At 40.0% G+C, this 14,377-nt stretch overlaps 1 protein-coding gene across 3 annotated transcripts in view; it reads right to left on the minus strand.

The window, feature by feature from the left end:
- LOC129830032 (forkhead box protein J3-like) overlaps nucleotides 1–14,377 on the minus strand; it is an 86,346-nt gene that overhangs the window by 30,824 nt on the left and 41,145 nt on the right. For all 3 annotated transcript variants that reach the window (XM_055892185.1, XM_055892183.1, XM_055892182.1), the window contains exon 4: nucleotides 6,735–6,809. In XM_055892185.1, the coding sequence (XP_055748160.1) occupies nucleotides 6,735–6,809 (75 nt within the window). The remainder of the gene's footprint in view (nucleotides 1–6,734; nucleotides 6,810–14,377) is intronic.

A 14,377-nucleotide genomic window follows, 5' to 3' on the forward strand; every position in this document is an offset into this window, starting at 1 on the left:
ATCCAGGGTTTTTACCAAGCCCAGCCCTGCTTAGCTTTGATATTTGTCACAGACTATTACCAACGTGCTATCGTGAAAATTACTGTTGAGAGAACTCCACTTAGAAAACGAAATAGATTCACTATCAAAGTCACGCCAAAGGATAGGTTTCGTTCTGCCCCTGAACAAGGCAATTAACCCACTGTTCCCCGGTAGGCTGTCATTGTAAATAAGAATTTGTTCTTAACTTACTTGCCTAGTTAAATAAAGGTTAAATAAAAAAATCACTTGTACAGTGCCTTCAAAAAGTATTCACATACCTTTTCCAAATGTTGTTGTGTTACAGTTTGAATTCAAAATGGATTAAATTGAGATTTTGTATCACTCTTCTATACACTTTTTTTTTTACAACTTAATAAAAACTGAGATGTCTTGAGTCAACAAGTATTCAACCCCTTTGTTATGGCAAGCCTAAATACATCCAGGAGTAACAATTTGCTTAACAAGTCACATAATAAGTTGCATGGACTCATTCTGTGTGCAATAATAGTGTTTGACATGATTTTTGAATGACTAACTCATCCCTTGTACCCCACACATACAATTATCTATAAGGTCCCTCAGTTGAGCAGTGCATTTAAAACACAGATTCAACCACAAAGACCAGGGAGGCTTTCCAATGCCTCACAAAGGAGGGTACCTATTGGTAAATGGGTAAACATAAAAAAAAGCAGACATGGTGAAGTTATTAATTGCATGTTGGATGGTGTATCAATACACCCAGTCACTACAAAGATACAGGCTGGAGAGGAAGGAAATTGGAAGGAAATTTCAACATGAGGCCAATGGTGATTTTAAAATATTTACAGAGTAATGGCTGTGATAAGAGAAAACTTAGAATGGATCAAGAACATTGTAGTTACTCCACAATACAAACCTAATTGACAGAGTGAATAGAAGGAATCCTGAGTACCACTCTCCATAGTGGTGGCTTCGTCAAGTTATGTGTATACTTGTAATCATTATGGACTGGGGAGGTTTTCAGAATAAAAAGGAAACGGAATGAAGCTAAGCACAGAATTTTTTTTATTAATTAAAAATTAATTACTCTTAATACTTGCATAACGGTAAACCTAGACATGTGCATCTCATAGTATTCCGAGGGGTGATGCAAGGCTCGCAACCTTGGCTATACGCACTGGATACGATTATGGGCCTATAGCATTCACATAGCAATGGAGTCAGATTGATAAATGTAGGTTACTATTACAGTATTCAACATAATTTTTTACACATCTACATAATGGAGACCCCTCATCCTCAGTTGATGGGGATTTCCACCAACCTACATAATGGTTAGATAATTTCCACCAAACAAAATTGTGACATCCAGTTGATGGTGATGTTCTATATTACACTACAATAGTTTCTAGTCTAGTGGATAAACCATATGGTTCAAGAGAAAATAGCCTAATTAATTACAAAAGCATCTAATCAACAATGGCATTATTTTCAATTAAAGCTTTATTGAAAAACGCATCTCATCAACAATGGCATGATTTACAATTAAAGCTAGAGTCCTTAATTGAAACAATAACAAAGCAGGCAACCCGCCTCTGTTTTGTTAACAAGCTGAGATGGGCCTGGAGAAATGTAATCATTCTCAAATTCATACACAGAGCTACGGATGCAGGGACTGACCATACTGTACATTTTTTAATCAAAATTATAATTTTAACCATGTTTTGAGGCTATAGAGTGTTTGTTTACATTTACATGGTTTACAAAGTTTGGAGTAAAACAAACTTATATTTTGGGTTTTGAACTGAGCTCATGCGGCATTTATAAGTTATCACTTATGCAAAATCTGGCACTCTAACTTCAATAACAACTTATTTTGACATCGCTTTGTTGTTTTTAGCTGTATAGATAATGTATTTTTGATGTTTTCAGTGTGTTTTGAACACTGAGAAGAAAAAAAATTGGTGCACTAAAATTACAAAAAGTTGAATTAACTCTGACAGCCCTAATAGGAACACACACATGGATCATCTGCTCTCAGTATCATAACCCAAAACAAGTTGATAATGTGAGTACATACATGATTTAGCTATATTTATGTCTCTAAGGTGGCCAATCACAATAACAAGAGAGATGTATTGCTACCCTTGTTTTACACAGTGGTTCTCCCCCGAGTTTAGGCTCTGGCCAGGTCCAAGTAGAGCTAAATCAGGTGAGAACCTCTCTTTCTGTGTCAAACTACAGGCCACGGCCAAGGATTCCAGTTTAATTATTGAGTTGATTCATTTTTCAAGCAGTTCATATCCCTATGGCGGAGCTCAACACTCTTTGCTCAAAACAATATTGGTAAAACTGAAAAAGAATGGTAGCCTGGAATCCAGATTGAACATATCATTTTTGTTTCACCATTGTTACACTTCACTGATTCAGTCTGGCCATGCATTCATTGAAACCATTTTTGCCTATATGTTTAATGAGGGGCATTATGCAAAATGTGTCAGCAATTGCACCACCTTCAACCAACCAGATGACCAAGACTTTAGGCATAATCAATAAATCAGCAATTGACCACGTGGGATTTGGGGTTAAGTCGGAGGTACATTTTTTTGGGCAATATTATTACATTCACTCGACACAGATACAGTACACTTAATCATATTACAAACATATGTTCACATAAAAAATGGTTTCATCAATTGTTTGTGTTTTTACATGAAGTCTAATCAACTGTTTTCAACCTCATTGGTGGGCAATTTGATATGAAACACACTGAAAACACAGACTCTTCTTTCTCATACCAAAACAGGTGGCTATTCAAAGTTAAAATTGGAACCATGAAAAACAGTCATTTGGACAGCTCATGAATTTAAAAATAATAATATTACTCTGCACATTTTAAGTCATGCCCCACTCTGTCCTTGACAGTGTTTTAATGAGTTTTAGGAGGGCATGTCATTTTTTTAATGGTTTTCCACGGTTGCCCCGGTGCCATGCCCAGTTGATAATCACCCCAAAGGTGCCGTGCACATTTGATAATCACCCCGATAATTGCCTCAACTGAACCTAAACTATACCAAAACTAATTTCACACATATAACAGATGAAATAAATGAAGGAAAGTATGATGGGGGAGGAAGAGGGGGAAAAAGGGGGAAAGTGGGTGAGTTGATGAGCGAGGGGAGGCGAACGATGCATAATTGGGTAATCACCAATTGTGAATGAAGAGCAGGGTGACCCATTATATTGTATTGATCTATTCTAATTATAATCTCAAAATGGTAAACCCTATATCAGTCGACCGAATCCAAGCAGTCCTGTCTGTCTACTCTGCCCATCTCGGAGTACACAGTGAGAACGTGCGTAATTTACAATGGCAAGAAGATCAAGATGATTGGACGCACATGCTGTGTTAGCGATGCTACAAAATCTGAATGAAAACAATTCAAATGGTCAGGAAGAAATTAATCATGACATCTATGATGATTATTCTTCTGATTCTGAGCCACAGCCTGAATCTACAGTGCCTTCAGAAAGTATTCATACCCCTTGACTTATTCCACATTTTGTTGTGTTACAGCCTGAATTCAAAATGGATTAAATACCAGTGGTGGAAAAAGTACCCAAACTTGAGTAAAAGTAAAGATACCTTAATAGAAAATTACTCAAGTAAAGGTCACCCAGTAAAATACTACTTGAGTAAAAGTCTGAAAGTATTTGGTTTTAAATATACTTAAGTATCAAAAGTAAAAGTATTAATAATTTCTAATATTAAGCAGACACTTTTTTAAATGTATTTTTATTTACAGATAGCCAGGTGCACACTCCAACATAATTTACAAACGAAGCATTTGTGTTTCGTGAGTCCGCCAGATCAGAGGCAATAGGGATGACCAGGGATATCTTCATGATAAGTGCTTGAATTGGACCATGCTCTGTTCTGCTAAGTATTCAAAATGTAACGAGTACTTTTGGGTGTCAGGGAAAACGTATGGAGTAAAACCGACATTTTCTTTAGGAATGTAGTGAAGTAAAAGCTGTCAAAAATATGAATAGTAAAGTAAAGTACAGATACCCCAAATAACTACTTAAGTAGTACTTTAAAGTATTTTTACTTAAGTACTTTACACCACTGTTAAATACCCCATAATGACAAAGTGAAACCATGTTTTTAGAAATGTTTGCAAATGTATTCACACCCCTGAGTCAATACTTTGTAGAAGCACCTTTGGCAGCGATTACAGCTTTGAGTCTTCTTGGGTATGTCTGTACTGTATCAGCTTTGCACATCTGGATTTGAAAATGTTCTCCCATTCTTCCTGGCAGATTTTCTCAAGCTCTGTAAAGTTAGATGGGGAGAGGCAGTGAACAGCAATATTCAAGTCTTTCCACAGATTTTCAATGGGTTTCAAGTCTGGGCTTTGTCTAGGCCACTCACATTCTTGTTTTAAAGCGTTCCAACATTACAGTGTTCTGTTGGAAAGTAAGTCTTGGCACCAGTCTAAGCTCGTTTGCACTCTGAAATAGGTTCTCATCAAATTTGTTTTCATTCATTGTTCCCTCTATCCTTACCAGTCTCCCAGTGAAAAGCATCCCCATAGCATGATGCTGTCACATGCTTCACAATAGGGTGATGAGCTGTGCCTGGTTTTCTACAGACATAACACTTTGCATTTTATTTATTTTTTACCTTTATTAACTAGGCAACATTTTGAATGACAGCCTAGGAGCAGTGGGTTAACTGCAGAGGGCAGAACGACAGATATGTACCTTGTCAGCTCAGGGATTTGATCTTGCAACCTTTCGGCTACTAGTCCAACACTCTAACCACTAGGCTACGCTGCCGCCCCAATTCAGACCAAGGAGTTATATTTCTCATCAGACCACAAAATCTTTTGCCTTATGGTCTGAGAGTCTTTCACGTGACTTTTGTAAACTCCAGGCATGCGCCTTTTTCTCAGGAGTGGCTTCCGTCTGGCCACTCTCCCATAAAGCCCAGATTGGTGAAGTGCTGTAGAGACTGTTGTCCTTCTGGCAGGTTCTCCCATCTCAGCCAAGGATCTATGTAGTTCTGTCAGTGTGGTCATTGGGGTCTTGGTCACCTCCCTGACCAAGGTCCTTCTTGCCTGGCTGCTCAGTTTAGTCGGACGGCCAGCTCTAGGCAGAGTCTGGGTAGTTCAATTTTTTTTCAATTTCCCAATGATGGCAATTACGATGCTCTTGGAAACTTTCAACACTCTAAAGGTTGTTTTATACCCTTCCCCAGATATATGCCTCATCACAATTATATCTCAGAGATCTACGGACAGTTCCATAGACTTCATGGTATAGTTTCTGCTCTGACATGCACTGTCAACTGTGGGACCTTATATGGAAAAAGTGTAAAAAAAAATGGAAAAAGTGTATCTTTCTAAATCATGTCCAAACAATTGGACACAAGTGGACTCCAAAAAAGTTGTCGTGACATCAAGGATAATCAAAGGAAATTGGATGCACCTGAGCTCAATTTGTAGTGTCATAGCAAAGGGGTGTGAATACTTATGTAAATGTGATATTTCTTTATGTAATTTCAATAAATATGCCAAAATTCTAAAAACATGTTTTCACTTTGTCATTATGTGGTATTATGTGTAGATGGGTGAGCAAAAACATTTATTATAATCCATTTTGAATTCAGACTAATGAAACAAAATGTGGAATAAGTCAAGGGGTATGAATGTTTTTTAATTTATTTCACCTTTATTTAACCAGGTAGGCCAGTTGAGAACAAGTTCTCATTTACAGCTGCGACCTGGCCAAGATAAAGTAAAAGCAGTGCGACACAAACACAGAGTTACACATGGAATAAACAAACGTACAGTCAATAACACAATAGAAACATCTATTTACAGTGTGTGCAAATGAGGTAAGAATACTTTGAAGGCACTGTACACACCCAAGACCTTTGCGCTACAATGTCAGAACGGTGCGCACTGTGCAGGTGCCCGCGCCACCACCAAATGAAACAGTGAGATGGGGGCGAGGAAGGCATGGCACTGTTTAGATAGAACAAGCCGGTGACAATGCTGCGGCCGATTATCAGCACAAAACCCTATCACAGAGAGCAGACCCAAAGCAATAAACAACATCAGCGACGTACTCACCAGCTTTCATTATGTGACATGGACATGCTCCAACTGATGCCATTACGTGAAGATGCACACCATGTAAGCACGAGCTGACAATAATGGACTATTTTTGAGTGCTGTCATATCTACACTTATTGTATGTTCATTATGCCACCATTATTGATAGTGTGCTGATTTTCACTGTTTAACAAGCACACTTGGCGCTTGATTTTTAGGCTACTGGGGTTATCATTTGACCGCGTGGCTTGGTGGTTAGGGTTTTTTATTTTATATTTATAAAAAATAAGCTGTTCCCGCATTCCTACACATATGCTTTCTGTGTCATAGTTGTAACAAAGGTACTCCACAAATAAAATTCAACACTTGAATTGTTATATTTTTTTTACATAAACAAATGAAAATTCTATTGTGTTATTTGAAATATATTTTTCATACTTTAATGTTACCTTCATCAACCCAACCAATCATTTTTTTGCGTAGCATATATGGAATGTATTAATTACACTGTCAGAATGACTGCTCTTTAGCTTGAAGGGGGGATCCCTCAAGGCCAAGCGGTTCTTGTGTTAAATATGTTCTCATAGACTAAATTGGTCAGGAAATACTTACTTTCCCAGGGTCGTCTTTAGAGCGAGGCACTTTGAGAAAACACTTGTTCAGGGACAGATTATGCCGTATTGAGTTCTGGGAGAAAAGAGAGAGAAGAGGGGAGATAGACATGTTTTCATTAACACAATCATGACAGCATAGAAAATAATATACATTTACAAAACATAAAAAGTAGAGGACAAGTAGCTTTTCACTTGGTCTGCATGAGTAAGATTAAATATTATACTTTTGCGCAAACTACCAGACAACCACACCCTCCCAGGCACCTGTTAGTAAGAAGAAGATACAGTCAGTACCTGCATCATCTATTAATTCACCATGCTCTATTGTTTTACACTTCAAGAAAAGTTGAATGGCCGGTTTGCCGAGTATGCCTCCATTTAAAACAGCATTTTAGTCTAAGACTAGGCTTAATCTGGGTCTGGAAAAAACTATCCAGAACTGTATTAGGTGGTTAACTATGCAATGGAGACGTTTGTGATTTAGCAGTCTTAAACAAAAGTAATTCCATGGCTAGCAGCACTAAGTAATTGTATAGTGGAAATCCATGGAGATAAGAGCCTCTATCAGCCTGTCTGACTGTAGCTCCTCTACCATACAGTAAAGCTCCAGTACACCTGGCCTGACATGAACCGTGTTCCCCCTCAGGGCTCCTCCACTCATCTGGAGCGCCTAATTAATACCACTGGGGAGGGGAGAAGAGAGTCCTCCTCGCTCTCTATCCCTCTCCCCTTCTCTCTATATCCCTCTCCCCCTCTCTCTATATCCCTCTCCCCCTCTCTCTATATCCCTCTCCCCCTCTCTCTATATCCCTCTCCCCCTCTCTCTATATCCCTCTCCCCCTCTCTCTATATCCCTCTCCCCCTCTCTCTATATCCCTCTCCCCCTCTCTCTATATCCCTCTCCCTCACTCTCTATATCCCTCTCCCCATATCCCTCTCCCCCACTCTCTATATCCCTCTCCCCCTCTCTCTATATCCCTCTCCCCCTCTCTCTATATCCCTCTCCCCCTCTCTCTATATCCCTCTCCCCCTCTCTCTATATCCCTCTCCCCCTCTCCCCCTATATCCCTCTCTATCTCTCTCCCCCCTCTCTATCTCTCTCCCCCCTCTCTATCTCTCTCCCCCCTCTCTCTATCCATGCCCTTCTCTCAATATCCCTTTCTTCAAAAGGATCTCTTCATTTGCTCCTCACCCTCTCCATCCTCTCTCCAACTTTTCAATCTATCTTGTGAGCTCATAGCCCATGGTCAGAATATGGAGGAGGAGAATACAGCAAGCTAATGCAAAGAGTCATTACCTGACAAATACATGAATAATTAATTTATGCCCATGGCATCCTGCTGCACCGTTTTTTCAAAAAGAGGCCAAACCATAAACCAAAAACACACAGAACACAGACCAGTTGCAGGCAGATGCCACACACACACACACACACAGACAGATATCCCTGTATAAAAACCACCAGGCCTCTAACTCAAAAGACCACGTCTTTGTGTAGTACTCCCAGTGGTGCTACCATTGGTCCCTCAGAAGACATATGTAGAAGAATGAGAACATCGCTCCACAGTGACGACTCTTTACCAGTTACTATAGTAAGCCCTGCCAGCTGTATCGGGCCATAAACCAACGGAGAGCCGTTACCACGGCGAGAGATAGTGCCTTTCTCACTGAATGGGCTGAATTTGTCATAGCTCGATGCGATGGCATTGACAATAATGCACTGAGTGGTTGCGACGTGAACGGCGCTAATGTGATTCGCTCCCGCGTCCGCCCACTCGTTTGATGGCGTTGGATGATTAACAAGCTTATTGGGCACAGCTGGGGCTTTGCTGCTGCCCAGCGCTAAATTAATCTCATTGGAAGGCGGCATACGGTGAAATGGAGGTTGTCAAATTTGACTTCCTACTTCCTTGTTCTTAGACGATTTGGGGGATTTGAAATTAGACGGTTTACTTTGCCTTAAGGATGCAGGCATTTTTTATATAATCATTGCGGCTATTATTAGTAAGCGCTCTGCTTTAGTAATATCTATGATGTGTAATATCGCACAAGCTTACGCTGAATAAGCATGACATGAGCCAAAATCTAGGGTTTCAGAAATGCATAGAAAAAGAGAGGGGTAGAGAGAATGAGAGATAGAGGTTGTGTGTGCAGATCACTAGAGGATATAGGCCGGAAGGTGACATAACCGTGCTGGAGATATTAGCTCAGAGTGCAATCTGTGAGAGTGCTGTTTGGGATGGAGAGCGTTTAACGCACTGGATATATAGGTCAGAGAGTGTGATGTGCTGGCTATGGTGAAGATAAAGGGTCTAGATGAGATAATGAGATTACAGGGAGATGTAGCCTAGCAAATACAGGGGAAAAGGTCCGACTGAAATAGTCAGTGACATGGTGGTGAATGTTGAGGAAGATATAGGACAGGGTAAGACATATGGATAATGTTGAGGAAGATATAGGACAGGGTAAGACATATGGATAATGTTGAGGAAGATATAGGACAGAGTAAGACATATGGGTAATGTTGAGGAAGATATAGGACAGAGTAATGGTTATTGTTGAAGTAGATATATGCCAGAGTAACATGTGTGGATAATGTTAAAGCTATGGGTGCAACAGAAATGACTTGAGGTCAGAAGGTGAGGTCTGCTGAGAAAGAGGGGACTGGGGGGTGGTGTTATAGGGTGTGTACAGTATAGGGAACAGTATAGGGAATCTACTAACTCTCCTGGAGTTTCAGCATGTTTGTCCTGGGGCTCCCAGGGGTCGCTGTAACACTGTCACAGAGAGCGAGAGAGGGCGAAAGCGAGAGAGGGCGAGAGCGAGAGAGGGCGAGAGCGAGAGAGGGCGAGAGCGAGAGAGGGCGAGAGCGAGAGAGGGCGAGAGCGAGAGAGGGCGAGAGAGAGAGAGGGAAACAGAGTGAGATTGAGGGAAACAGAGCGAGAGAAACAAAGAGAGAGAGCGAGAGAGATGGTAAACAAATGGTTAGGAGAGAGGATGAGGACACAGGCAGAGAGATAGATAAGGATAGTGTTGGAAGAGAGAAGGGTAGGGAGTCTGGGGATAGGGAGATGCATTGTCACATCTAAATATCTCACGGGATCTAGAGACAACACCGGGACACCTTAACTACAGGTCTAAGCAGAGACAGTGATCGACACATCCTGTATGAGGAGGGGGTAGAATACGACTCACTGCTTCAAATGCAACCAAATACATTATCATTCCATTTGATGGAGCACCACCCCACCCTCTTAGTGCAGAATGAGAAGTCTGCTGTAACTGGAGCCCACTGTGTGAGTGATGGGCACAAAGAGATTTCAGGAGACTGAGCTGCCAGTGTCCCTGGGGACCTGGCGAGGATCCGTGCGCACGCTGCATACATCTATATACAGACAAAACAGACACTATAGTGCAGCAAAGCATGTGCTGTTTTTCTGTGGAAATCTTTCAGTTTGTTGGTTTAATTTGAACATATCTGCTGGATTAACCTGACTTGGATTGGTAGGGAATTGATCCCAACTTTTGTTTTTCCAAGATAGTAGAAATTTAATAGGGAAAGGGGCCAGTGGTAGGCCATGGCGACTGGCTCCTTCCAGTGCATATCAGACCCCGTGATGCAGCAAAGTGACTGGTCTTGTCAGTACCGGGTTTCTCTGTGGAGAATGGGGACAGGGACACGAAGTGTTGCCAAAGCACATGGCTGTGTCCCAACAGTCTAAAATAGTAGGAGGTGTATATTCAACCAGCAGAACGGAAACTTAAGGTAAGGTATAGGGGTTGAAATGAATTAAGGTTAGGGTAGGGCTCCAGACTAACATTTTCCCCTGGTGGCATTAGTGCCACTAACATTTTAATTTGGTGGCACCAGCCCATGATTTGGCCACACCAACATTTTGCCATGGCGTCACGCAATAGAAAAAATGTGCAATCATCTTCATTCACAGTGCTACTGAGATAGTATGGTTCAATAAATAAGTTGTTTCATATAATAAGCAGCAGAAAATGGATAATTCAAGATATTTGTAACCTAAACCAGTGATTGTCATACATTTTGGGTTGACAATCAGGCTGTTGTTGCTATATCAAAATAGGGCTCCAAAATCCTTTAGTTCCATACAGATTAATTTGTTTACATATTTTTGTGTGTACTAATAACACAAACGGGATAATTCACCATCTGACGAAGTGCAAACTCAAAACTCTTTAGCTAAATATAATATACTGCTAGTTAGCAGTGGAATTGATTGTCCTAAAAAACCTTTGCCACTACCCAATGATGACTATATAGCCCTATGAAATCACTGCCAATGGCAGTCTCGTGCTTCCCGTGCTCCGTATCTCAAAGCCACACAAATGACTGGTTGTAAAACTGGTAGAACGCTCAAAATTGAGAGTTGAGATTTTGTTTTTAAATGTGCCGTAAAATCAAGAGTTAATTAAACTCCTATGAAGTCAAATGTAACACTATTTTAGGTTTTATATGGTCCCACCCCCATTTTGTGTTAAAACTACTCTGGTCATGGTGTTGATATTTTTGGAGTTAAAACGACACTAAATGGAGTAAATATCCAACTCAGAGTTGCTTCAATTTAACTCAAATTGCCTTTCTACACTTTTCAATGTCGTTTTTAATCCACTCCCGTGCAATTTTAGGAAAATATCTAGCACTTTTAAATTATTGCTCACAACTTGCATTTAGAATGCGTGTAAGACTAGGGTAACAGTACATGAAGACTACCTACATCATGTAAACTGGAACAACTCTCTCACCAATGGTCGCTATAAAGCCAACTATTTACAGACTGGATTAGTTTAGAAAAATATGTTTCTTATTTTTGTGAAGCATACGATCAAAACAAATCAATGTAAATGCAAAAACACAGACATTGAAACAAACAATTTGCCTGTAACGGAGCATGCTGGGAAATATAATAATGAAGCTCCTCCCACATCTGTGGATAACTCCATAGATTTAACTCCCTGGTTACTTTTAATGGAGTTAAAAGTCCTCCTTGCCAATGAACTCCAGTTATCAACACTAACTTGAGGGAGCATATCACTCTCGAGCGTTAAGATAACTCCCAGTAGAGTCAATTTAACCCATTTTTTAAAAAAAACACTGGTTTCAACTATACTTGATTTACTGAGTACGTACAGAAAGCTGAGGCCCGCCGCTCTTTAATTATAAGAACAGTTTTCCTGCTATTGCATTTTGAAATGCTGCCAATCAGAACACATATTTTCTCTATCCACTCGGAGCGCCCAGTTGGAAGAGCCAGTGCGGCTCCCTCATCAAAGCTCGAAACAGGTACAGGGGCAGCGAAACAGGTACAGGGGCAGCGAAACAGGTACAGGGGCAGCGAAACAGGTACAGGGGCAGCGAAACAGGTACAGGGGCAGCGAAACAGGTACAGGGGCAGAGCAGACACTAGTTTGAGCGCAGGAATTTACTGTTTGACCAAATCATAGTTTTAGCCGACCCAAAAACATAACTTTTTTTGTTCTGTTTTCCAGATGTTCTTTAAAGAAAATACAAAGACGTTAAGGACAGTGAACTTATTAGAACATGTATAACATTTTCTTAAGATTATGATAAGACATGATAAGATAAAATGCTTAAGTGATTCGTATTTTCCTTCAACTTTCTCAAGAGGCAATGACGCAGCATTTGTCTACCACTTTGTGTAGTCGTTAGCAATGATGCGAATGACAATCATATTCTGGTAGATGGAAAGGCTTTCCCAAAAACTCCTCAATGAAATGTTAACTACAAAAGTAGTCTATCCCTACCGTGTCACGTTCGTTGTAGTGAGGAGACCAAGGCGCAGCGTGATGATAATACATTGTCCTTTTAATAACGAAGAATACTGAACAAACCATACAAAATAACAATCCGTGAACGCTATATGACACAAGTGCTGACATGCAACATCACATAGATAATAACCCACAAAACCAAAATAGGATCCCCAATCAGAGACAACGATAAACAGCTGTCTCTGATTGGGAACCAATTCAGGCCACCATAGACCTACATATACCTAGACAATACCAAAACCCCAGATATACAAAAAACCCTAAACAAGACAAAAACACACATACCACCCTCGTCACACCCTGACCTAACCAAAATAATAAAGAAAACAAAGATAACTAAGGTCAGGGCGTGACATACCTGGCAGAATGATATCATTATAATTTGCATCAATCCAGTGGTGATTTGTTAAGCAAACTCTAGCATCACCTGTGTTCTACTTAAAATCTCTTGCTGTTACACACTTGAATTAAAGGGTATCTACACCCAAACATTTCCCCAAAAATTCCTAGACCTCAAACGTGGTCTCCTGATGTGGTTTAGGCAATAGCTGTGGACTTAGAACATCAAATTAAGTTGTTCTTCTATTTTTTTTAAAGTGTAATTTTGAGAGCAAAATCCTGTAAAACTGGGAAGTATCTGAAACCTGGAAAAACAAAATACAGAATTGGTCAAAAAATACAACAGATTTTATTGGGCCCTAAATATAGAATGCCTAAATAGTATATTTTCATTAACTCCTTGTCTCTTTTCCCAAGTGAATTTGTCTATCCAGTCGTCTCACCTATCAGTGGTTGTACATACATGTTTTAATGAATCAGATCCTACTGCCTAAACTCCTCTGTGCTGCATCAAGTATTTCAACACCCTAATGTCACATCCAGACAAACATATCCTCCCTACCTCCTAACAAAGTGAAGACCCAACTTACTGATGCCACTGTCATCGGAATAATATTCAATTTAATGCAATATAATTACATTAAAAACCCTTATTCACCTTGCAATGCAGAGGGTCGTTAACATTGCACAGGTATGACATACTGTATACTCTATCAACTATGCCAAATCCCAGATGCAGCCTTGTAATTGTTGCATTCCAGCCCCTTTTGAAATCAACACCACCCCTATTATTAGACATATCAGAGAATAACAACCCTAGGTGAATAATGAAGGAAATATGACATTGGACGTATGCCTATCTTCCTGTGAATAGAACCAGGGAAATACCTCACACTTTTAATTACAACATAAATACAGACTGATAATACTGATTAGTATGAAATATTTGGGAATGAAATCTGGGCACATAGAGGGGCAGATTTAACAAACAGTGCTTTTAAGGCCGCTGTTCAACAAGAGTTACGGTGGTCAATGATAAGACGTTGAGCCGCATGTCTGTCAAGCACATAAACGTAACATATGTAAATCAGGAGCCACCACAAATTCATCCTCATCCACAATAAAAAAAATCTTTAAAATAAAAATCTTATCTAAGTTTTAATAATGTGTGCAAATGTTTCTACTATACAGGAGACCATGTGTAGTAGTCTGTAATAGCCAAGAAAGGTTGACAGTGGAGCCTAAGGAACAGGTGCGTGGAGACACACACATCTGGCTGGCAGACAGGACATGCGTAACATGTTAACAGGGGATGCTGGGATGCATGCAAGAGGCTACAGCTATGTCTGCGTTGCCAGGCAACAGAGAGTAAACAAGACGAAAGAGAAAAACACAATAAAATATCCATATAGACTATATATATATATATATATGACAAAATATGCCTATCCTTATGTAAATCTAGATGTAATGCTGCTGTGC

Source organism: Salvelinus fontinalis, chromosome 31 (assembly GCF_029448725.1).
Source record: "Salvelinus fontinalis isolate EN_2023a chromosome 31, ASM2944872v1, whole genome shotgun sequence".
In the NCBI taxonomy this organism is placed as follows: Eukaryota; Metazoa; Chordata; class Actinopteri; order Salmoniformes; family Salmonidae; genus Salvelinus; species Salvelinus fontinalis.